The sequence below is a fragment of the Sciurus carolinensis genome, chromosome 13 (genome assembly GCF_902686445.1).
Source record: "Sciurus carolinensis chromosome 13, mSciCar1.2, whole genome shotgun sequence".
Classification (NCBI taxonomy): Eukaryota; Metazoa; Chordata; class Mammalia; order Rodentia; family Sciuridae; genus Sciurus; species Sciurus carolinensis.
The window spans coordinates 75259802-75283328 of record NC_062225.1 but is presented as its reverse complement, the minus strand read 5'-3'; the positions used below and the strand labels follow the sequence as shown (position 1 = coordinate 75283328).

The window sequence follows — 23527 nt, the reverse complement described above, 5'->3', positions numbered from 1 at the left end:
TTCCACTTTAAATTATAAATTTGTTCCAACATGATCAGTGGTCTGGTTAGAGGGCTTTAAGACCAGATTTTGAATTGGTACAAATTCAAGTTCTAGAAAATTTCTAACATTTTCACAAAAACTCTTTCTCCAAAAAAGTATTTTTGAATACCAGCTTAAGGTAATCTAGCTGTAAGGGCTCTTTGGCCTTTGTAATTTTATACTTTTATTGCCAATGAATTTGCCACACTGGAGTACTAAAATATATGTCCCAATGTGTTTCAGTGTTTGGTAAACTCAGATCCATGGGCCTAATCCAGCCCATGCATTTTTGTAAAGTTTCATTGGAACATAGCCATGGTCACATTCATACTAGTTTATCTACAGCTGGTTTCACACAGCAGACTTGAGTAGTTGTTACAGAAACCTTATGGCCTACAAAAACAAAAGTATTCACTATCCAGCCCTTAGTAGTAAAAGTTTGCTGATCCCTGTGTTAATTGATGACTGGCATCTTTCAACTTTCTATAGACCCAAATTAAATGAAGGGACATATAGATAAGACTAATGGCAAAGTAAGTTTTCTTATATTTCTGAAAATAAAACTTTTCTAGCTATCTTTCCATGATGATGAATGTACAAGGACAGAATTATACACTTACAAATTGTTTTATATAAGGGTAATATTGGAAATAAGCATGAGAGAATTTTTTTTTAATGTTGTAATACTTCATGGCTTCCTTGCAGCCCATCCAGAGACCTCTCTTCTGTGGACTGCAGTGAACATGCTGCTGTATCTACTCCTCATCATTAATCCTGGGACTCTAGGGCCCTCTACATGCTAATGACTCCATTCTCTATGTCTAAATCAGATCTCAGCTCATGTGAGCAGGTGTCCACTGGACAGATATTCCTGTATTTTCCACCAGCACCCAAAACTTGTCCAAAGCCAAAATCATCAGTCCCATTTCTCCTTTACTCTATATCTCAATGTTCCAGCTATAATAAATTTCTCAGATTCTAAAAAAAGAGCACGTACCTTATTCTCTTTTACTTCGAGGCCTGTGTACTTCCTGTACCTTGCCTGAAATACCTTTCCCTTACCTGTCTCATTCCTTTTCTTCCCTCCTTTCATATACATCTCTTAGAAGTCTTTCCCTGATACTTTCAATCATAAAACGCTCACCATCCTGTATAATCACGTTATCCTAACTGTCTTTTCTTTTAAATAGCAAGTTCCTTCCATGAGCAAAGTGTGACTTTTATATCGTTGCTTCTCTAGTGCTTAGCACAGTGCTCTGGCAGTGAATATAGATGCTTGATGCAACTTTAAAGAAATGAGTGAATGGAAGTATGACTTCTAATTCTAGTTGCTGCTATCAAATGGTTGCAGTGCCATTTGATGGCATAGTCTAGACAAAAATAGAATTGTAGAATTTTTTAAGTAGTAGTAACTAGATTATCTGGTCCAATGACACCAAAGTTCAATGTAGTGGCAGAACTGGGACCAGAACTCTTAACTGTCTTCTAATTTATTATCCACAGGCTATTTCTTTCTATTAAAACCATATCATCTCACAAAGGATTTTTAGGACAATGAAACTATTCTGTATGTTACTGCAATGGTGTGTAAGTCATTACACATTTATTCAAACCCATAGAATGTCTAAAACCAGGAGTGAACCTTAATATAAACTATGGGCTCTGGATGATAATCGGTGCATTAATTGTACATCACTTTTCATAAATTTTGACAAATGTCCCAATGGGAGAAGCTATACATGTGATGGAGAAGGGGATACATGGGAAATCTCTGTATCTTCCACTCAATATTGCTTTGAACTTAAAATTTCTCTTAAAAGGTCTTTTAAGAAATAAAATTGGGAGTGGGCAAGTGCTGGGTAATGATATTGGCCAATTTATGTTGTTATATTGTGTGTATGTATGAATTCATGTAACAACAAATCCCATCAATATGTACAACTATAATGTACCAATGAAAAATGTGGAAAAATAATAAAATTAAATTAAAAGACCAACACTAAAAACAAAAACAATGAAAATACAGGTCATGTAATAAGGAAGACTATCCATTCTAACATGGACATTTAGATGAAATAGGCCAGAAAGAAATATCAAAAAGCATCCTGGTATACTTGGAATCTCTCATTTATTGGTTAACTTTGATTCCACAGAATAATATCCAAAATATGATAAGTATTTTCTCCTCCCCACATCCATTTTTTGCCAAAGAAATTATTTCATCATAAATAAGATTAAAAGCACATTAACTACAAAACAAGTAATTCTTAAAGGACCAGAACCACAATAGAAAATTTAAAACAGAATTAATGCAAGGGTAATCTCCATAGAAGTGAAGATGATTAAAAAAACCAAAACCCCACCCTTGAGAGTCATTAGATGAAAGAAAATTTTCTTATATTCTAAGTCAAAATCATTTACCAGAGATTACATTATATATGGAGAGAGCAGCAGGAAGAAAATACAAACACATAGCAGTATTTATACCATCTTTACCAAAAAAAAAAGGAGTTAAGCATTTAGTGAAGGGAAAAAGCTATAGAAAATCTATGTGAATCACAACATTCACAGAATTTTTTAAAACTATAGCCTGTAAAACAATAAAAAATGAGTAAGTTAATACATCTCTGGCTAGATTAACCAAACAAAAAGAGAGAAAAGTCATCATATTAACAATGACAGAATGTAGCAAAATATGTACAGGCATATATGCTTATTCTTACAAAGACATTAAGGACATAGAATCATGCTTGTGGTATAATGACAAGAGAAAGAATCAGGTCAAAATTATGCACAGTTTTCAGGAGATTCGAAGAAATTATGCTAAATTATCAGCAATCAAATTATGGCATTCTTTTTTCTGTGCCTTTATAGCTTTCTCTGACTTAAAAGTATTTAACTGAGTTTCATTTTGTTGGACAAAAAAGAGAAAGAGAATACAGAGTGCTAGCATAACAAAGCATGAAAAGAAACCCCTATTATATAAGAACTTCTGCTTTTGACCAGAATGTACTAACAGAGACTAGATTTATTCTCCTATTCAAAACTAACAAAACATGAGACAGAATAAATTAAACAAACAGTTCTGGACATTGTCCGGATCAGGTAGCAGAGAGGAAGAATCCAACAGGAGCCAGGTGGTGTCCCTGGGTTGAGGCAGTAGGGCTGGGAGACTGAGAAAGCCAAGGCAGCTGGAGGTCATAGGACACAATACCAGGGAGAACAGAGTCACACACAGAAGAAGGGTGACAAGCAGAGGGTCCCACTCAAGGTTTTAGCTGAGAAATGTCAACATGTATGCATGCATGCATATATGTATGCCAAGCAAACCAGAGAAAAACACCTGAAAAGATTAAAGGAAATGGTCTTCAAAATTTGCACAGGGCCAGCTCCTCTTCCTACCAGCCCACATTTTAAAAACTCAAAATTCATGGGGTATCAGAGGTGTTTGCCTTGGTAGTGGGGCAAAATGAGCCCTAACCTAAACCCTGCTCTTGTCTCACTAAGCACAAGATCCAAAAGAGTTATCCTGTTTCCATGTAGCCTAACCACAGCCCAGATAAAGGTCAGAAATATATATATATTTATATTATATATATTTAAATATAAATATATATATATATTATATATTTAAATCCAGCTCCTAACAAGGTATAAAATTCAGTCTGAAATTTAGCTTTAAAAACTTACCAGCTATGCAAAGAAGCAGACAAATGCAACATGTAATGATGAGAAAAATTAGTCAATCGAAAACCAACCCAGAAATTACACAGATAGTAGAATTAGTAGACTTTAAGGTAATTATAAACTATAAATTTATTCTGTATATTCAAGAACTAGAAGTATGCTTTACCAGGTTAAGTAGAAGTATGGAAGATATTTATTTAAAAAAAAAATTCAACTTGTAGGAAAGAATACTGGAGAATACCATAGTGAAAAACATACTAGATGAGATGGACAGCAGATTAAAAATTACAGAAGAAAAAAAATTAGGGTACTTGAAAACATATAATAATGAAAATTGTTGAAGATATATAAAATGAAGATATATAAAAATGAAATCCTAAAAAAGACTGAAAAACTGGCAATTCACTTCAGATTGACCCTGTAATGCAACAGAATTTCTGTCAAAATTTTAGCGTGCTTTTTAGAGAAATTGATAAGCTTATAATACGATATAAATGAGAATACAAAGGACCTAGATTAGCCAAAATAATTTTGTAAATGAAAAAAGTTATATAGTAATTATCTAATTTCAAAAATCACCCTAAAGTTACAGCAATGAAGAAAATATGGTACTGGTACAAATGTAGACATATAGATCACTAGAAAAGAATTAAGAAGTCCAGATGTAAACTCTTTTAATTTATTTTCAACAGTTATGTCAATGGCTGCTAATAAGCATTTTCCTAAATAAAAAAGGAATGAACTACTGATAAAAGCTACAGAATGATTGAATCTCAAAAATACTTTGCTAAGTGAAAGAAGCCAGATGCAAAAGACCACATATGATAATATTCATATGAGTTTTCAGAATAAGGCAAATCTGTATGGAGAGACAAAAGCAGATCAGGTTGCCTGGGTCAAAAGGAGGAACTGGATTGCCTGCAAATAGGCACAAGGGAATTTGGGGTATAATGAAAATGCCGAAACTGGATTGTGTTGATAGTTGCACAGCTCTATACAGTTACTAAAAATCATTAAATTGTGTAGTTGCAATGGGTGAATTTCATGTTTTATAAATTATCTCTCAATCAAAAGGGCTGGGGGGGGAGATAAGAGTCCACAAAGAAATGAAGGATTGTCCAATGAAACTTTCTATTTCATTTTTACACATGGAGTTTTCTTACCTAATTTTTTTCAAGTTCCTCTTTTTTTTTTTTTTTTTTTTTTTTTTGCGGTACTAGGGATTTGAACCCAGGGCCTTGTGCTTGCAAGGCAAGCACTCAATCAACTGAGCTATATCCCCAGCCCTCAAGTTCCTTTTGTTATATAAGTAATCCACCATCTGTGTTCATGTTTTTTTTTTTGCACTTAAAAATTCATGTTAGCAAAAAAGTAACAGAAAACAATATCAGATATAGTTGTGCTATGCAGTCTCAATGAATGGAAAGCATTCTTCCAAACATGTTTACTTATCTTTTTATTAAGATTTCCTGCCTTATTTTAAGAGAATAATTTTCCCTACTCTGTGAAGAAAATATATCTGAATGTATTGTGACAGATTCTTTTAGGTTTTTTCTTTTATGGTTTTAATTAATTTATAATGTGTTCACATAAATTAATTTTTATTTTCAGGAATGGTTCCCCAAGGTGAGGCCAACTTTGCTCCATCTCTAAGTCCTGGGAGCTCCATGGTGCCAATGCCAATCCCTCCTCCTCAGAGCTCTCTGCTCCAGCAAACTCCACCTGCTTCTGGGTACCAGTCACCAGACATGAAGGCTTGGCAGCAAGGAGCCATAGGAAACAACAAGTAAGGGGTTATTTTTGTATACAAACATCCGTGATACTCTGTAGCACATCAGAGCAATCATGGGCTGATTCTGTTTTTCACAGTCTAAGTAGAAGGTTATTGGTTACTGCTATTCATATATAATGGAAGAAACTGAATTTTATGTTATCAGCAAAGAAAATTAAGAATTTTTAAAGTTTAAAGTGTCAAATCATTGTTAAGCCAAATTTGTGTATTTTTAATACAGAAAAGTGGTCTAGTGGTCTCCAACCTTGTCCTCCTGCTCCCAGCACACCTGAAGAATGTGGTCACCTCCCATCAGTAACAGTTTCCCTGGCGCAGATATAGAAATGGATAATTTTTTAAAAGTCTCTCTTATTAAGAACATTCTTAAATCTTACAAATATAAACCAAGACTATCATAATGTTTGAATTCAGAGAGCTGAGTAGTGGGCACAGATCTTACTCTTCCCAGTGTGTTTAAAAGATCGCGTGACAACCACAAAAGGTCCGAAGGCTTCCAGATTCACTCTGCCTTACCCCTTCCTTAAAATCTGTATTTTCAGTGGCCTTATCTTACCCATTTTGTTCAGAATTATCTCACTAATGTAATGTCTTTTTTTCTAAATCCTGGCTGCTGAACTTTTCACACATCGCTTGAGTTTTATAAGGATTTTAATTTGGTTGTGTCTTGGTTCTAATGACAGGGAAGCCGTTTAATCTGACAACATAATAAGTAAGACAGTTAAAGTTGAAAATATAAGACCATATTCTCTTAAAGTTCATTGAAAGGTGAGTGAGGAAATCTTTTTGTCAGAGAACTGCAGAACTCTCAGTGAGGACTATGTATAAGTTAGGTATGGAAGGAACCATCTCTGTAACATGCAAGAGGAATGTATTCTAATCCCAACTTCCTAAACTCCCTGTTGATTCCATGTCCATCACTCTACTCCCTTTACAGGCACACTCAGCTCCCTTACCCTGCTCTCCTTCTAATGCTCCTGTACCTGGCAACTCTCCTTAATTGAGATCCACCTAAGCATTTAAATTCAGCTTGAAGAGTGAGGGCAAGGGTGCAGCTCAGTGGTAGAGTGCTTGTGTAACATGCATGAGGCCCTGAATTCCATCTCCAGCACCAAAAAAAGAGAAAAGAATGGTTTGGGAAAAAGAACAGTTGTGCTGATGGCTCTCACCCACCTTTTTTACTGCTCCCATTTATAGTTAAGTTCCTTAAAAGACTATACTCTATCCACCTCCTCTCCTCCCACTCCTTGTCAGGAGTCAGGCTTTCATCCATACCATTCTACCTAAAGTGTTCTTGTCAAGGTGGGTTAATGTCCTCTACGATGCCAAGTGCAATGCTTGTCAATAGCATTTGACATATTTGAGCATTTAGCATCTTGAAGTTCTTTTCATTTCGTTCATTTAGTTTCTGGAACAACTTTCACTCTTAAGAAAGGCAGCTGTCCTCCTCACCTTAAGTCTCTTCTGTTGGAGACCATCTTTTGCTGAGAGGTCATCTCCAGTGTTCATTCTAAGACCTCTTCCCCATATCTACTCATTTACTTGATTACTTCATCAGTTTTGTCACTGTGTCTATCTATATGCTTATTACTACCTCTATTTCAGAGGCAAAGCACTTGACTAGCACATACTAGACCTTGGTTAAATCCCAATACCAAAACCAAAAACACTAAGGTGATATTCTCCCTAAAACCTACTCCTCTTCTACTTTTCCCCACCTCAGTAAATGACAACCGAATTCTTCTAATCATTCAAAAGAAAACCTTCTCTCTTTCTCTTATATCCCACATCAAACAAATAAGCAAGTCATAAGCACTTCTTAGCAGCTCTCCCTTCTTAAACTATTCTACTTAACACACTATAATGCAAGACACCAACACCTTTTTTCTGGACCAATTCAGTAGTCTCCTGTCCCTCCCTCTACCCTTGCTCTACCATGGCTTAATCTCTACATGGTAGCCAGAGCAGTGCTTTTAAATTATGAGGCAGTATGTCATACCTTCACTCAGGACTCTCCAGTGGCCCCCAGCTTACTCAAAATACAAAATAGGGCCTGTGAAGCCCTGCATTATCTTGCTCCTGGATACTTCTCTGACTTCATCTTATATTCTCATCACTCACTCAGTTACTCAAATTTCTGTGTATTCTTTTGTGGCTTAGATGTGCCAAGTCCGTGCAAACTCAATAACTTTGCATTTTTTTAATCCCTCTGCTAGAATTTTTTTCCCTTTAGTAGATACATGGTTTGCTGGCTCTAACTGCAAGTCTTTCCTTAAATATCATCTTATTAGACACAGACATTACATGTCACTTTATCACACTTTCTTGGCCATCATTTCTAGTTTGGTGTTTGTTTGTTTGGGGTGGGTTTTTTTTTTTTTTTTCCATTTTGGATTTGGTTTTTGAGACAGGGTTTTGCATGCTACCATACCTAGCTCATCATATCTTAAACAATACCATTTGCCACAATTGGTCCCTCCTTTCTATTCTGTACTTATTCATCATAATTAACACCTATATATGATAGTTGATTTTTTTATGATCAGTCTCCAACTAAAATATAAGGATCCTAAGAGCAAGGTCTTTGTTTTCATTTACTTCAGTATCTCCATCCTGTCGAACAGGTGGCACTTCACATGTGTTGTAGAAATGAGTGCCAAAACTCCTGCTCCCAAGTTATTACTTAAATTCAGATTAAAATGCGTATGAGAGTTTTTATTGTATTTCAGTAGTTTCTATGAACTCTGATTTTCCCAAATAATTTGGGAAAGAAAATAATCCCATTCGTACTTGCTTATTTGGTTCATGTGTAGATTATTAGTCAATATAGGCAGTAAATCTTAGCATATTTACTAATAGAAATAGTGGCTACTCGTTATCTCTACCACATGGGACAGAGTATCTCAAGGAAGATGACAAACAGCTCTTGCTGCCACATGACCTCAAGTGTCTAGTTGGTAACAGAGTAGGTCAGAGATAATTAAAACATGAAAGAATCAGATAACCGTTAAGTAGAATGATGTAATGTTAAGAGACAGTATAATGTGATTCTTTTCCATTATCTGGTGGCAAGAGTTAAAAAGGGTTAATCTAGCCTGTGTGTCCTGGAACTGGACTGTTTGTATGCGACACTCATCTGAAGGGAGATTCCTAATGCTTATTAGCATTTTAAAGGCCAAAAAGTCCTATTGTTGATCCTTTTGTTCCTCAGGCTTTTTCGACCAGACACTCCTTCTTGCTTGTTGATATGTGTAATATCTGTGGAACCCATTCTGGGTCAGGGTCTTCATCTTTCTCTATCTCCCCCATATATCTGGCACTACCCTGAAAAAACTGTGATCACTTCCACCAGGCAGATAGGAACACAGAGTGAGGGAGAGATCCTGTGAGCATTGGGCTTGTGAGCCCAGCTGTTCTTTCCAGGACCTGGGACAGCAACTCAGGCTGCCCACAGACTTCTTGTTCTTCCCTTGGTGGGATAAACTAAAATGGAACTATTGGCAGTACTTTGAATGAAGTTAAGCTAACCTATAGTCCCAAATATAAAAATAGATAAATAAATGTGTGTGTGTGTATGTGTGTGTTTTGTACCAGGGATTAAACCCAGAGGTGCTAAACCCCTGAACCACACAACCCCAGTCCTTTTTTTTTTTTTTTTTTTTTTAATTTGAGACAGTCTTGCTAGTTGCTTACGGCCACACTAAGTTGTTGAGACTGGCTTTGAATTTGCAGTCCTCCTGCCTCAGCCTCCAGAGTCACTGGGATTACAGGCATGTGCCATCACACCTGGGCCAAATATAAATTTGAAAGGAAATTAAGCCCTAAATATTTTTTCAATAAATATAATATCACTGTTCTTGAAGTTTCTGCATGCATTGACTTAGATAGCCTTGCGCCTTCATAGTGATGATTTGTGTATCAATTGACAAATGAGCATTGTCTAAGGCAGAAGTGTTCTCATTAGAAAATAAGCATAGATTAATAGAATTTTTTCTTACTTCTAGTTGTAGGAACTCTGCTCCACAAGCATAGTTGTTCAGCCATTAATGGTCCACACATGAATTATTGAGCATTTCCTAAGAATATCATTTTCTGTGGGCATTTGTATTTTATGATTGCTTGGGGGGAGAATTTGCTACTTTTCTTCAGACAATAATATACTGCTTCTTGGTCTGTTAATTTCAGTATGATTACCTAATGTACTGGAAGCTGTAAATGTCAGTACCTCCTGCTTACCACTTGAGAGCTAACAAGGAAAAAAGAAGCCATTATGGGGGAAAGTCACTTTTGGAATCATTCTCCAGAATTAACAATTCATTTATAATCATAAAATATTTGATATTTTATAGATCTTATGAATGACAAAATTCATATTATTTTCTATTAGATGTATGTATTTGTATCTCTGAGAATTTTCAGGGTTCAGTTGTAAAGTTTCAAGTTGGATTTACATGGGGTTTATTCCACACTATTCTGCTTACTAATAAAACTGACTTCACTTTTGAGATCTTTGGTATAACAACAATCCAGAACTTGACCATGAAGAAGAAGTCAGTAAAACAAGCCATCTGAAAAAATAATTGCCATTGTATTTTGCTTACTAGAAAAGACATGAAGTTGTCTATGTTCAGTCCTGAAGAAATAATTGCAACTTAAAATGAGCTCTTTTCAGTTATTAAACCCATTGAGCAGAGTTCAAAATGTATCTGAATTAGATTCAAACTTGATATATTTTAACAAGATACAGCTTTACTTGTAATTTAAGAATATAAAATATTTTCTTTGGAATTATTTTGTCTAATAAAAACAGAATCTAGTTACATTATTCCCATGTTTATGATCAGTGGATGTAATCTGGATTGTTTTTGAGTTAACAGTGTGTTCAATCAAGCTGTCCAGAACCAGCCCACACCTGCACAGCCAGGAGTGTACAACAATATGAGCATCACCGTGTCCATGGCAGGTGGAAACACAAATGTTCAGAACATGAACCCAATGATGGGCCAGATGCAGATGAGCTCGTTGCAGATGCCAGGAATGAATGCTGTGTGCCCTGAGCAGGTAAGTGGCACAGCTGGCACACTTGCCACACACATACCACACTATACCACAGCTCACTGTCCATCAGATATGCTGACAATTACCAGAAATAATCGTGCTTCTTTATTCTTTCTTGTCATCTTTTGATCATTACTGGCCCTTAAGATACACAATGGAAATTTTGAGAGACTTTATAAATAAGACATTAGTTTCATGAAATTTTAGTGTTATAAAATGGTGTACACATTAACTTGGAATATCCTATTATATTCTAACACATTTTCTTCATTTTAATTACCCTTTTAATTCAAAAAGCATTTATTCAGCTTACTATGTATAAAGAAACCTCTGTGAAACATACATATTAACATATAGGAGACACGTTGAATAATAGGACCAAACAGTTGTGGAGGAGGTGAACCCCCAGAGGACCATACATATTTGTATCTGATGAGAGCCACAGTTGACTACTGAGTGGTTAAAAAGAAAAAGACCTGGTCAGGAAAAGCAGTGGGGAAAAGTTGCCTACAAAGAGACAACTCAGGGCTGGAGGTGGTAGGGTGCTTGCCTACCATGCATGAGGCCCAGGGTTTAATCCCCAGCACCACGAAAGAGAGAAAAAGAGAGGGGATTGAAAAAGAAACATCAGTGTTGGTTATTACAGCATAGTCTAGGCAGAAAGAGAGGTTGAAAAGCCCAATGAATGTGAAAGAGATATTTATATTATATTTAGAATAGAATTTATGTGGTAAGGTTCTTGTGGATATTGTATAACTTTTGTGTTTGGAGTTTGTCCTGGAACCTCCTGCAGGTTTTTAGAATGATTAAATTCAAAATGATATTTAAGAAGATTGTTAGAGTAACTCCCAGTTAGAGTTCTCATTATTCATATAAGCAACCAGAAAGTAAACTGTGGTAACTAGGCTACTACCCTGTAGCTATCATGTATGTAAACACTGATTATTTTTTGTATAAAATTTCTTTTTGAGGGCTGGGGTTGTGGCTCAGTGGTAGAGTGCTTGCCTAGCATGTGTGAGGCACATGTGAGGTTCGATTTTCAGCACCACATATAAATAAATGAATAAAATAAAGGTCTATCAACATCTAAAAAATTTTTTTTAAATTTCTTTTTGATTGATTATTTTAAATTCCCTATTTTCCAGGAATTATATAGTAAGCCTAAGGAGGTTAGTAGGGACAAAACCAGTAAATTAGTGATCCATATCTTACGGCAAATTAAAGGAACTAAATAAGATTGTTTCTTGTCCTTGTTATCTTGTTGTTTTCAGTTATTATAATTATTCCTGATCTCCACTAGATTAAAAAATAATAATGAAAACACAAATTGGGTAAAACTATTATATTTAAAGTGAGTTTCTTATATAGTTGGTCTTGCTTTTTTATTCAACTCAACCATTTCTGCTTTTTAATTGGAGTGGTTGATCTGTTTACATTTAATTGCTTATTGGTATAGTGTATCACAGCTTGTTTTCTTTGTCCTTTCTTTTGATTTTTGTGTGTGTGATTAAATATTTTTATTCATCTTATCTCTTTTTTGGCTTATTAAGTGTATTTAACTGTTTTATTATTGTAGTAGTTGCTTTTGAATCTCTATTCCTTTTTTTTAATGTACCAGTCTGCCTTCAAGTGACACTAATTGACCTCATATATAATATTAAGAACCTCACAATAGTATATTTCCATTTCTCCTCTCCTGTGCTATGTTGCATTCTTATGATATATACCCCATAATACATGTAATTATTTCTTCTTTAAATGATCAGCTATATTTTTTCAAATTTAAATAAGAAGTTTTTGTGTGTTTACCCTTGTAGTCATTACCTCCAGTTTTCTTCATTCCTTTGTGTAGTTTTAGACTTCCATATGGTCTCATTTTTCTTTTGTTTGACGGTCTTCCTTGCATGTTTATAGTACACATTTGCTGCTGCTGATTCTTTAAGCTTTTGTGTATCTAAAACAAAGTCTTTGTTTTACCTTATTTTTGAAAGTTCTTTCCCCTGAATCCTAAGTTGGCAGTTTTTGCTTTCAGTACTTTAAAGATTAAAGATGTTACTCTACTACGACCTTCTGATGAGATATCTGCTGTCATTTTTCTTTGTCCCTCTCTATATTATTTTTTTCCCTCTCTGATTTAAAATTTTATCTTCTTATAAGGCATTTAAGCAATTTCATTATGATATGTTTTCATAGGATTTTCTTTGTTTCTCATTTTTGGAGTTCGTTGATTCATGGTGTATAATTTTCATCAAATTTGGGACAGTATTGGTCATTCCTTCTTCATTGTTTTGTCAGCTCCCCTCTTCTTCTTCAAAACCTCATTTCACATGTAGATCTCTTGAAGTTGCCCATAGTCCCCTGGGTTTTGTGGGGGAGGGTGTTCAAATGAAGTTTAGTCATTCTTTCCTCTGCATGTTTCATATTAGATAGTTCTATTGCTATAGCTTTAGGTTCACTCTTTTTTTTTTCCTTTGGCAATGTCTGTTCTGTTAATTTAGTCCAATGTATTGTATCTCTCACACACTGCAGGTATTATTTTTTGTTGTTATTTTGTTGTTTTGTTTTGTTGTTGGGGGTTGAATGCAGGGGTACTCTATATCCTCAGCCCTTTTATTTTTTTATTTTGAGACAGGGTCTCACTAAATTGCCCAGGTTGGCCTCAAACTTGCAATCCTCCAGCCCCAGCCTCCCAAGTAGCTAGAATTATAGGTGTTTTGTCAAGTTTTTTCATGGATTCAGATAGGAAGAATAAATATGATCCCTGTTACTGAATCTTGACTGAAGTGGAAGTCTGTTGCCAATAGACGTGTGTGCATTGAAAAAGAATTAACTTTTTTTGAAGTATAATCTATAAAAACATACAGAAGAGTATATACAACTCAGTGAATTTTTACAAACTGAACACACCTGAGTGACTACCACCAGATCAAGAAACAGAACGTCACCAACACCCAGGAGGTTCTTCTCGTGTTCCCTTGCACACATTCTACCCGCACAAGGAAAACTATCTGGATTTAAAACAATGCTGTTGGGGCTGGGGTTGTGGCTCAGTGCTAGAGCACTTGCCTAGCATGCATGAGGCACTGGGTTCGATTCTCAGCACCAAATATAAATAAATGAAATAATGGTCCATTGACAACTGAAGAGAAAAAAATTTTTTAAAACGCAGTAAAAATAAAATTGCTAAACTTTTATTTTTCCTGGCTTCCTATTAGGTTTTTTGTCAGGAGATTTTTTTTCATTGTTTTGTTTTGTTTGCTTTAATTTTTTCTTATTGTACATAACAGTAGACTATATTTTGATACATTATACATATGTGGAGTTCAATGTCCCATCCTTTTAGTTGTTCGTGATGTGGAATTACACTGGTTGTGTATTCTTATAAGCACATAGGAAAGTAATGTCCCATTCATTCTACTGTCTTTCCTTTTCCCATTTCCTCCTTTCCCTTCATTCCTTTTGTCTAATCCAAAGTATTTCTGTTCTTCCCTACCCACACCACTGTGAGTTGGCATTTGCATATCAGAGAGAACATTTGACCTTTGGTTTTTTGGGGATTGGCTTATTTTACTTAGCATGATAGTCTCCAGTTCCATCCATTTACCAGCAAATGCCATAATTTCATTCTTCTTTATGGCTGAGTAATATTCCATTGTGTATATATACCGTATCTTCTTTATCCATTCATCTGTTGAAGGGCACTTAGGTTGGTTCCATAGTTTAACTATTGTGAATTGAGCTGCTATAAATATTGATGTGACTGAGTCACTGTAGTATGCTGATTTTAAGTCCTTTGGGTATAAACCAAGGAGCAGGATAGCTGGGTCAAATGGTGGTTCCATTCCAAATTTTCTAAGGAATTTCCATATTGCTTTCCATAGTGTTTGCACCAATTTGCAGTCCCACCACCAATGTATGAGTGCACCTTTTTCCCCACATCCTTGCCAACATTTATTGTTGTTTGAATTCTTGATAATTGCTCTTCTGACTGGAGTGAGATGAAATCTCAGAGTAGTTTAAATTTGCAATTCTCCAGTTGCCACAGATGTTGAACATTTCTTCATGTACTTGTTGATCAATTATTTCTTCTTCTCTGAAGTGTCTGTTCATTTCCTTAGCCCATTTATTGATTGGGTTGTTTGTTTTTTTTGTTTGTTTGTTTGTTTGTTTTGGTGCTAAGTTTTTTGAGCTCTTTATATATCCTGGAGATTAATGCTCTATCTGAGGTGCATGTGGTAAAGATATTCTGTCATTTGTAGGCTGATGACATGATTCTTTATTTAGAAGAGCCAAAAAACTCCACCAGAAAACTTCTAGAAGTAATAAATAAATTCAGCAAAGTAGCAGGATATAAAATCAACACCCATAATTTGAATGCATTCCTATACATCAGTGATGAATCCACTGAAAAAAATTAGGAAAACTACCCCATTCACAATAGCCTCACAAAAGTAAAATATTTGGGAATGAATCTAAAAAAGAGGTGAAAGATTTCTACAAGGAAAACTACAGAACACAAAAGAAAGAAATTGAAGAAGACCTTAGAAGATGGAAAGATCTCTCATTAACAGAATAGGCAGAATTAACATTATCAAAATGGCCATACTACCAAAAGTCCTATACAGATTCAATGCAATACCTATTAAAATGCCAGTGACAGTCTTCATAGAAATAGAAAAAGCAGTCATGAAATTCTTTTGGAAAAATAAGAGACCCAGAATAACCTTAGCAATCCTTTGCAAGAAAAGCAAAGGAGGCATCACAATAACCAGACCTTAAATTATACTACAGAGCTATAGTCACAAAAACAGCATGATATTGGCACTAAAACAGACATGTAGACCAATGGTACATAATAGAAGTCACAGAGACAAACCCACATAAATACAGTTATTTTAGATCTCGCTGATAAGTGGATGAGGACATATAATGGGGGGTGGGAGGGGTTAGCGTTAGGGTTAGGGTTAGGGTTAGGGTTAAGGAGGGTGGTAAGAATGGAGGAAGGAAGGACTATATAGAGGAAAAAGAGGGGTGGGGGGAGGGGAAAAATAACAGAATGAATCGAACAACATTACCCTATGTAAATTTATGATTACACAAATGGTATGCCTTGACTTCATATACAAACAGAGAAACAACATGTATCCCATTTGTTTACAATAAAAAACAAAACAAAACAAAAAGGTAATAAATGATCAAAATTAAATAAGCTATATAAAATTAAAAGGTAAAAAAGTCATATTACACATTAAAGGACTAAATTAATTTGGAACAGAATTCTTTAAAATTCTCCAGTGTCACACTAATTCAGATATAATATTCTGTCCATGATACCTAAGAACAGATGCAGCAGAACAAAATGTGGGAAAATAAAGTATTTCCAAAGGGGGAAAAAAAAATACAGTTATCTTATACTAGAAAAGGTGCCAAAAATATACATTGGAGAAAAGATAGCCAAATTCAACAAATGGTTCTGGGACAATTGGAAATCCATGTGTACCGAAATGAAATTAAACCCCTATCTCTCACCCTGCACAAAAATCAACTCAAAGTGGATCAAGGACATAGGCAATAGACCAGAGACCCTGCACCTAATAGAAGAAAAAATAGGCCCAAATCTACATCATGTCAGTCTAGGAACCAACTTCCTTCACAAGACTCCTAAAACACAAGAAGTAAAATCAAGAATCAACAAATGGAATGGAATCAAACTAAAAAGCTTCTTCACAACAAAGGAGATTATTTTTCATTGAAGAATTTGTTCTTCAACTTAAACAACTAGCTTGTAATTTGTTCTTATATTTGTCTTTAATAGATCAACGATCCAGCACTGAGACACACAGGCCTCTACTGCAACCAGCTTTCATCCACTGACCTTCTCAAAACAGAAGCAGATGGAACCCAGGTCAGTAAGAAAATACTAAGCCCAGAGCTGTCATATGTACTCTAGGTACACAGAGGACACTGCGTAGCATCGTGGTTTAAGAGCCTGACCTTGGAAGTCAGACCTGGGTGTGAGTCCTGGCCATACTTTTCTTACCTGTGTCATTGTGGGCATGTTAGAGAACTTTCCTAAGCTGCTGTATGATCACTAACAAGATGCTGTATGAGAACTAACAAGATACCTGCTTATAGGATTGTTGAGAGGGTTAAATGAGATAAACTTTCATGGGATTTAACTAAGTGCTTAGAAAGGGTAGGGGAATCACACAGGTGGCCAATCATTGTTATTTTTTCAATAACAATGCTAAAACTCATCTGTAATCAGAATACTCAAAAGACTTCAGTAAGTTCAGACAAAACAGTGCCTGTCGTGTGCTCTGCCTCTTTAGAAGTGTTTCTGAACAACACAAACAAGGTGGTCAAACTTCCTATATTAACCAAAACTTTGAAATTTTGGAGGTTTTAATTTACTTTGGTAATTTTGGTTTAGTCTTTAGTTTCTTTTAACATAGGTATTATGCTACAGATGGAGGTAGGAAACACATATCTTCCTTGCCCTTTGAAATGTGGGAAGAAGAGAAGAAAAAGTTCCATTATAAAATTTATGATTTTCCAGGCACTGTAGTGGGCACTGTATGCTGTATCTCATTTAAGCCTCACTGTAACCCTACAAAGGATATAGTATTCCTTTTCTTCACAGATGAAGAAACTGAACCTAAGAAGGTTTAACTACATGCACTGCTTACAAAACTACAGTGAGGAGGAGCTGAGGTTCAGACCTAGGTCTTTCTAACACCAAAGTCCATGCTGCATCTGTCATATCAAGCAGAGCCTGTTGAAAGATAAAACATATAGGTACATGCACATAACTTGTCACACAATCAAAAAAGGCAAACTATCAAATTCATGTCACAAGTTAACAAGAGCATAAGCATTCAAAGAGAGAAGAAATAGGACTGAGGAAGAGCTCTTGCCTAGCATACACAAGGCCCTGGTTCAATCCCCATCAGTGCAAAAAGTAAAGAATATACAAAGAAAAGAGAAATGACTGAGATGGTCAGAGAGAATTTACACAGGAGTAGGCTGAACTGCACTTGAAGGACAGTTCTCAGGCCAGAAGAAAGAGAAAGGTCTATGTAGTGGTTGTTGGAGGCCAGAATAGGGGGTAGATTTAGGTAGAGGACATGAAGACAGGGAAACAAATATCTTAGCATAGTCCTGGAAAACAGAATCCACTGAAGGTAAAGTATTTGTTATATAAATTTGTAGGAAACAAAATTAGTTCAGTAGATGGGGACAAATTTCCAGATTCCTTGAATACTAAACTGAGTGATCTAGACTTACTCCTGAATAGAGTCATCCCTGAAGGCGAACACTGATAAAGCATGCTGATCTAGGCTTTATCTTGGGGTGGAAGAGATAAAGGAAGGCATGCTGGGCAGCTGGCTTAGCAGGAGAAAGCCCAGGTAGGAGGCTACATCCGGAGTCCGAGCTTTATGAAACAGGACTTCAGTCCTTGGATGGTATAGAGAGGGTATTTTGTAATTCAGAAATGAAGACAGTCTTCATTTACTAGAAGTGTTTGAAAGTCTCATGCTCACAGAGACATGTACTGTGCAGCATGACAAATTAGTTAAAGCAAAACAACCAAGTTTTAAGTTCCAGAAACTTGGGATAGTATTTGAATTGAAGGAAAAACTATGCTGGAAAATCTTCAGAGACTGACATTCAGCTCTCACCCGATTCTTCTCCCCTAGCAGATCTTCAGCTTCTGTGTCAGGCTTTGCCTATCTGTGAAAGCATGACAACCTAAGTAGTCCTTGAGTCTGGTCTGAGGCATCCTTTTTTTTTTAAGTAAATGTTTGAAATGGATGAAATGTGCTTTAGAATCTGGTTTTGTTATTTTAGGTTTTTTATTTCAAAAATAGACTATCTAAAAATATTCTTTTACCTCTTTCTAAAGAAGCAGAATTCCTCTCTAGTCTATTTTATCATGCCTTTCAAGAGTATTTTTCAATATTTGGGGACAAAAACACATTAGACTTTGCCCTATTATTTCCTATTTAGAAATATATGAACATGAAAGTTATATTGATTTAAAAATAATTGCCTATGCCAAGTACAGTGGTGCATGTCTGTAATCCCAGTGACTCAAGGCTGAGGCAGGAGGATTGCAAAATTCAAGGCCAGCCTTAGCAACTTAGCAAGGCCCTGAGCAACTTAGTGAGACCTTGTCTCAAAATAAGAATAAAAAAGGACTAGGGGTATGGCTTAGTGGTAAAGTGTCCCTGGATTCAATCCTCAGTATCCCCACCCCCATTTTTTTTAATTGCCTAAACACTATAGTTCGTACTCACATGAAGTTTCAGTGGCAGAATCTTCTTTGTTATAGCCTATCATGACACCTCTATTTGTTCCTGTGTTTTTGTTGTATTTGCCAAACAGAAGGTAGGAGTGAGTTAGGTAGAAATATAGAGACAGACGTACAGGAAAAGAGAAGAAAAACACAAGGAGAGGAGGACTGGGGGACCAGGGGCCAGCTGTGTTGGGGAGGGGGCTAAACAGAGGAAAGAAGAAGAAAAGAACGTAGTGAACAGAGAAGCAGGAAGAGGCTAGTCAGAGGATTGTTCATGGGGGAGAGAGGAATGCCCAGGTCAAGCCCCAGGAGAATAGGAATGGGCAGTTAAGACAGCAGTTTATTGAGGGCACAGAGGCAGCTAGAGATTAGACTTAGCAGTTGGTGTTTTTTAGATACACGAGAAAAAACTCTAAGAAGAAAACTAATGGGAGCAAATAGGGGCAAGAAACAAAATCTGGCAAACTAGGGAAAGAGGAAGATGAGGAGAGAAACAGTGCTAATCTAATCTAACTAGGGATTTAATTCATTTGGCTCTACAAAAACTGTAATCAGGGACTGTCTGCCTTGTCTGAGAGCAAATGGAGTGGGGATATATATGGATTAGACATTACGGGCTACACTGATACAGAAAGTTGGTAGGACATGAAGGTTGATGGAAAACAACTTTTATTCTATTTAAGATAGAAGGATTTTCAGAGGAATTGAATGTAATTGGCATATATTAGTGTTAAATGACAAAAAAAAAAAAACCCACACCATTAATCTAATACCTTATGAACCTATTAAACATAAAGCACCAAGTTGCCAAAAGTTGGAGAAACTTAGATGTACTTAGATGCCTTAGAAGGCATTTCCTTTCCTGCTCTGGAGCATTCAGAAGTGTGACATTGGCCTTAATCGGTTCTATAAACAACTTTTTAATAAGGCTGGTTGGTAAGTCTAACTTCTGGCTTTATTTTCCCAAAAGAAAATACTAGAACTATGAAAATTTAGACATTTTTAAGGAATATATGTATTACTACTGAAAGTAATTAAAGGGAAAATTCACACTATCCTCAGCTAGTAGATTTACTGTTATTTTTAGCTCATGTGTTTAAGGGATTATCTATCAGGAAAAAAGTAAAATATAAAATTGTTCAACTGATAATTTCATTGTAATTCTAAAGCTGATATGTGAGAAGCTATGTAATTATATATTTAGATATCATACAAATCTTCTGGACATTAACTTTAGTAGTGCTGATGTCCTGTTAGTTGTGGTGGTTTATTTTGCTGATACTGGGTTAAAGCCCTTAATTTCTCAGTGACATCATAAAGATTTTTTTTATCCTACTAAAGTCATCTGTACAATGCTTTTGAACTAGTTTTCCAAATAGCATGCCATTTTTCAAAAAATCCACCACAGGGTACCATACTCTGAAAGTAGGTTCTTCCCAACCTTGGCAAGATTAACAATGACACTCACTTTCAGTATTGATGGCAACCCTGTAGGGGTTGACATGACCCTTCCAATTTTTATTTTATTTTTAAAGTGTGAACTTTCCAGAACCCTGAGCAAAATGAGTGCAGCGATTTTCTTTTTGTAGGACAAGAAGACAGAAGAGTTCTTCTCTGTGGTGACTACAGACTAGAGGAATGCTCTAGTGAGTTTCCACTTCAAGTAGTACCCACTCATAAGCCGGGGGGGCAGACCCTTCTGTCTAAACACATCTTTTATTTGTGTTCCAGCAGGTGCAACAGGTTCAGGTGTTTGCTGACGTCCAGTGTACAGTGAATCTGGTAGGCGGGGACCCTTACCTGAACCAGCCTGGTCCACTGGGAACTCAAAAACCCACGTCAGGACCACAGACCCCCCAGGCCCAGCAGAAGAGCCTCCTTCAGCAGCTACTGACTGAATAACCACTTTTAAAGGAATGTGAAATTTAAATAATAGACATACAGAGATATACAAATATATTATATATTTTTCTGAGATTTTTGATATCTCAATCTGCAGCCATTCTTCAGGTCGTAGCATTTGGAGCAAAAAAAAAAAAAAAAAAAAAAAAAAAAGAGAGAGAGAGAGAGAAAAGTTCACTTTTGTTGGGAGATTGAGAGATGCTTTCGTTTCTTTCTTTGTAAAGGCCTTGGATATTAAAAACAAGGCAGAACAGTTGGACAATCTATTTCTTGAGCCAAATTTAATTATTCTTATTTTTGTAATCAGTCATTGGCTTCTTATCTGGATGAAGGCTTTTGAAGGAGAACCAAAACAACAAGTTCCAAGGGGAAGATGAAGCTCCACCTCGCTGGCTCAGTCCTGACCCTGCCCAGGAAGATGGGCCCGTGGGGCTTTGCCTGTGTCCGTCCACCAAAGGCTGTCACGTTCCTCAAATCCAACAGCCCTCCCCTACCCCAGCCCCAGGCAGCTTGTATGTACAATCAGCTTCTTCAAGCAACTCTTTATCTGTTGGCTTCAAGAGAATATTTTGCCTCCACATATGTACCCTTTCTCCTTTTTTAAAAGATGGATTTAAACCAAGATGCCTCCAGGAAAGAGGATGATGAAAAGAGTATATTCACAGAGGAATCCAAAAAATACAGTTTGGGAGAAAATGCAATAATTTTTGATGAGATGGGTGAAGGACAAGAAGTGAGTTCTGTCAATTATTGTAGATACAATTTTCTGATTAAATCTGGGGGGAAAAGGCAGCCTGTTCTTTCTGCTTTTATTGTATTAACAGCTGAGGTAGCTAAAGTTATTTAAAATAAAATTAAATTTATGATCCAAGTAGCTTATTTTTCCCTTAAATCTCACTGTAAATATATTTGATTTCTTGTAGAAATTGATTTCCTTCTGTTTAATTTTATGCTTTTATTATCATATTTTTGATTTTTCTAAATTTGTGTGAAATATAACATTGATTGAATTGCAGTTACATTTGGCTAGTAATATTTCATTATTTTAGCAATCGTGATGCTATGTGGATTTACTTTGGGGCTTATATCAAAGTGGCACTGCCAGAAAGAGCCATTCCAGCTGAGCTAGCACAGACTACCCCAGAGTGTCCAGGATCACCCAGCCAGAAATGCACATGCTGCTTGTACAGAGGGAAATTAGTACTCAAAGAAAATCTGCTTTTTTTCTTAGATTGACTTTGGGAATTTGAATTTCCATCCGTGCAAATATAAATTTCTCTATCCTGCTCTGAGGCTAATTGGTACCATGTTTTCCCTTTGTGTCCCGTCATTCTGCCACGTTCCATCTCATCCTGGTCTCTGAGAAAGGAGCCAGTGAACTGACTTTCTAGTTCCACCACAGGCCAGGAAAGCTTGAGAAAGGCATTGTGGAAGAAGCAAAGTAGACCCCCATCACTCACCGTCACCTGCACCCCTGGGCCTGTGAACGACGACAACACTGACCTTCTGCACCAGCTACCTCTGCTTGTGTGGCAGAGAAAAGGCCATAAGAAACAACATGGACGAGGAGCATGGACTCAGACTTCAAGGAAGAAGCCATTTCCCCAGGTCCTTCTTTCTGCATCTCACCACCCCTAGTTACAGATAACTCCATTGAACAGCATCTATTCAGAAACTATACCGAATAGAAAAATTGACGGAAGGGCTCACATGGGTAGCAACTATGAAACAAATAGGACACTCAGTAAAAACATTATCTCTTTTAGTTTTTCAGAAAATGCATCCTTGATTTCATTAATTTCCAGCTTGAAAGCCCAGCCATATTACTCTAGTCCCTACCAAACTGCTCTAGGAGCCATTTCCATTGTTTGTGATATTTAGATGTGCAGATTTCAGGAAGTTCACCCTTAACTTCAGCATTCCAGATGAAGTTTCCTGACTCAGTGCTTTTGCATAAGGAACTAGAAAAGAAAAGCAGTAAGGAAAATTGGAGATGCTAGCATCCTTCCCCATCCCAACTGCACCTTAAAGTATGCATGTCACCTTCAAGGTTTTATAATTGCACTGTTTGTTTTATGTATGTACAGATTAAAATTATTGCTACATTTGAGGAAAATAAAATTGCTTGCTTCTATGTAATTCCTGTCATTCCACAGGAAATTTACTTTTCCAGCTACTGAATAGAATTTGTTTAACAACCTCATGGGTTGCCTCTTCATTTACAGGAAAGAAGTGAAACCTACAGTCTGCAGTAAAATGCCAAAACCCAGAATGACTATCGATTAATTAAAGGATAAGAAAAGAAATGATCTCTGAAACCTCAGATCCCTAAAGCCTAAGATCCTCGAAGTAACCCTAATTGGTTTTACCAGCCCAGTGAAATCTGAGAAGGTCAAGGTGAAGTTGTGATAGGGGTCCTTGAGGAAAGACTAACTTGGTCATTTATCTGATGAGTAAACACTCTGGCACCGCGTCTTGGCCAGGTCTGCTCCAGGCAACAATGCTTCAGGGTCACAAAGTACCTTGTCTCTGTATTCTTGGTCTTTTATATACCAACATTTATTGATTGACAGAGATATTGGATTTTACTTGAGTGATAACACATTTTATAAAAGCTAGGCCCTGTTTCTTTCTTGTGTGTTTTTAAGGCAGCTGAAATCAACCAATACTTAACGAAGCGGGGCCAGAGAAAGGGAGGTAAGCACGTGTGATTCCCGAGGGCAGGGGCAGTCGTACTTCTCATGCACATTCCCACACAAAATCCGCACAGA

At 36.4% G+C, this 23527-nt stretch overlaps 1 protein-coding gene across 7 annotated transcripts in view; it reads left to right on the top strand.

The window, feature by feature from the left end:
- Ncoa1 (nuclear receptor coactivator 1) overlaps nucleotides 1–22957 on the top strand; it is a 246712-nt gene extending 223755 nt beyond the window's left edge. For 3 of the 7 annotated variants that reach the window (XM_047522261.1, XM_047522263.1, XM_047522262.1), the window contains exons 18-21: nucleotides 5320–5494; nucleotides 10375–10558; nucleotides 16371–16460; nucleotides 20586–22957. In XM_047522261.1, coding sequence (XP_047378217.1) covers nucleotides 5320–5494; nucleotides 10375–10558; nucleotides 16371–16460; nucleotides 20586–20756 — 620 coding nt within the window. In that variant the 3' untranslated portion in view covers nucleotides 20757–22957. Of the gene's footprint in view, nucleotides 1–5319; nucleotides 5495–10374; nucleotides 10559–16370; nucleotides 16461–20443; nucleotides 20501–20585 lie in introns of all 7 variants that reach the window. The other 4 variants (XR_007104622.1, XM_047522265.1, XM_047522266.1 and 1 more) reach the window with 4 other exon arrangements.
- The last annotated feature ends 570 nt before the right edge of the window (nucleotides 22958–23527 follow it).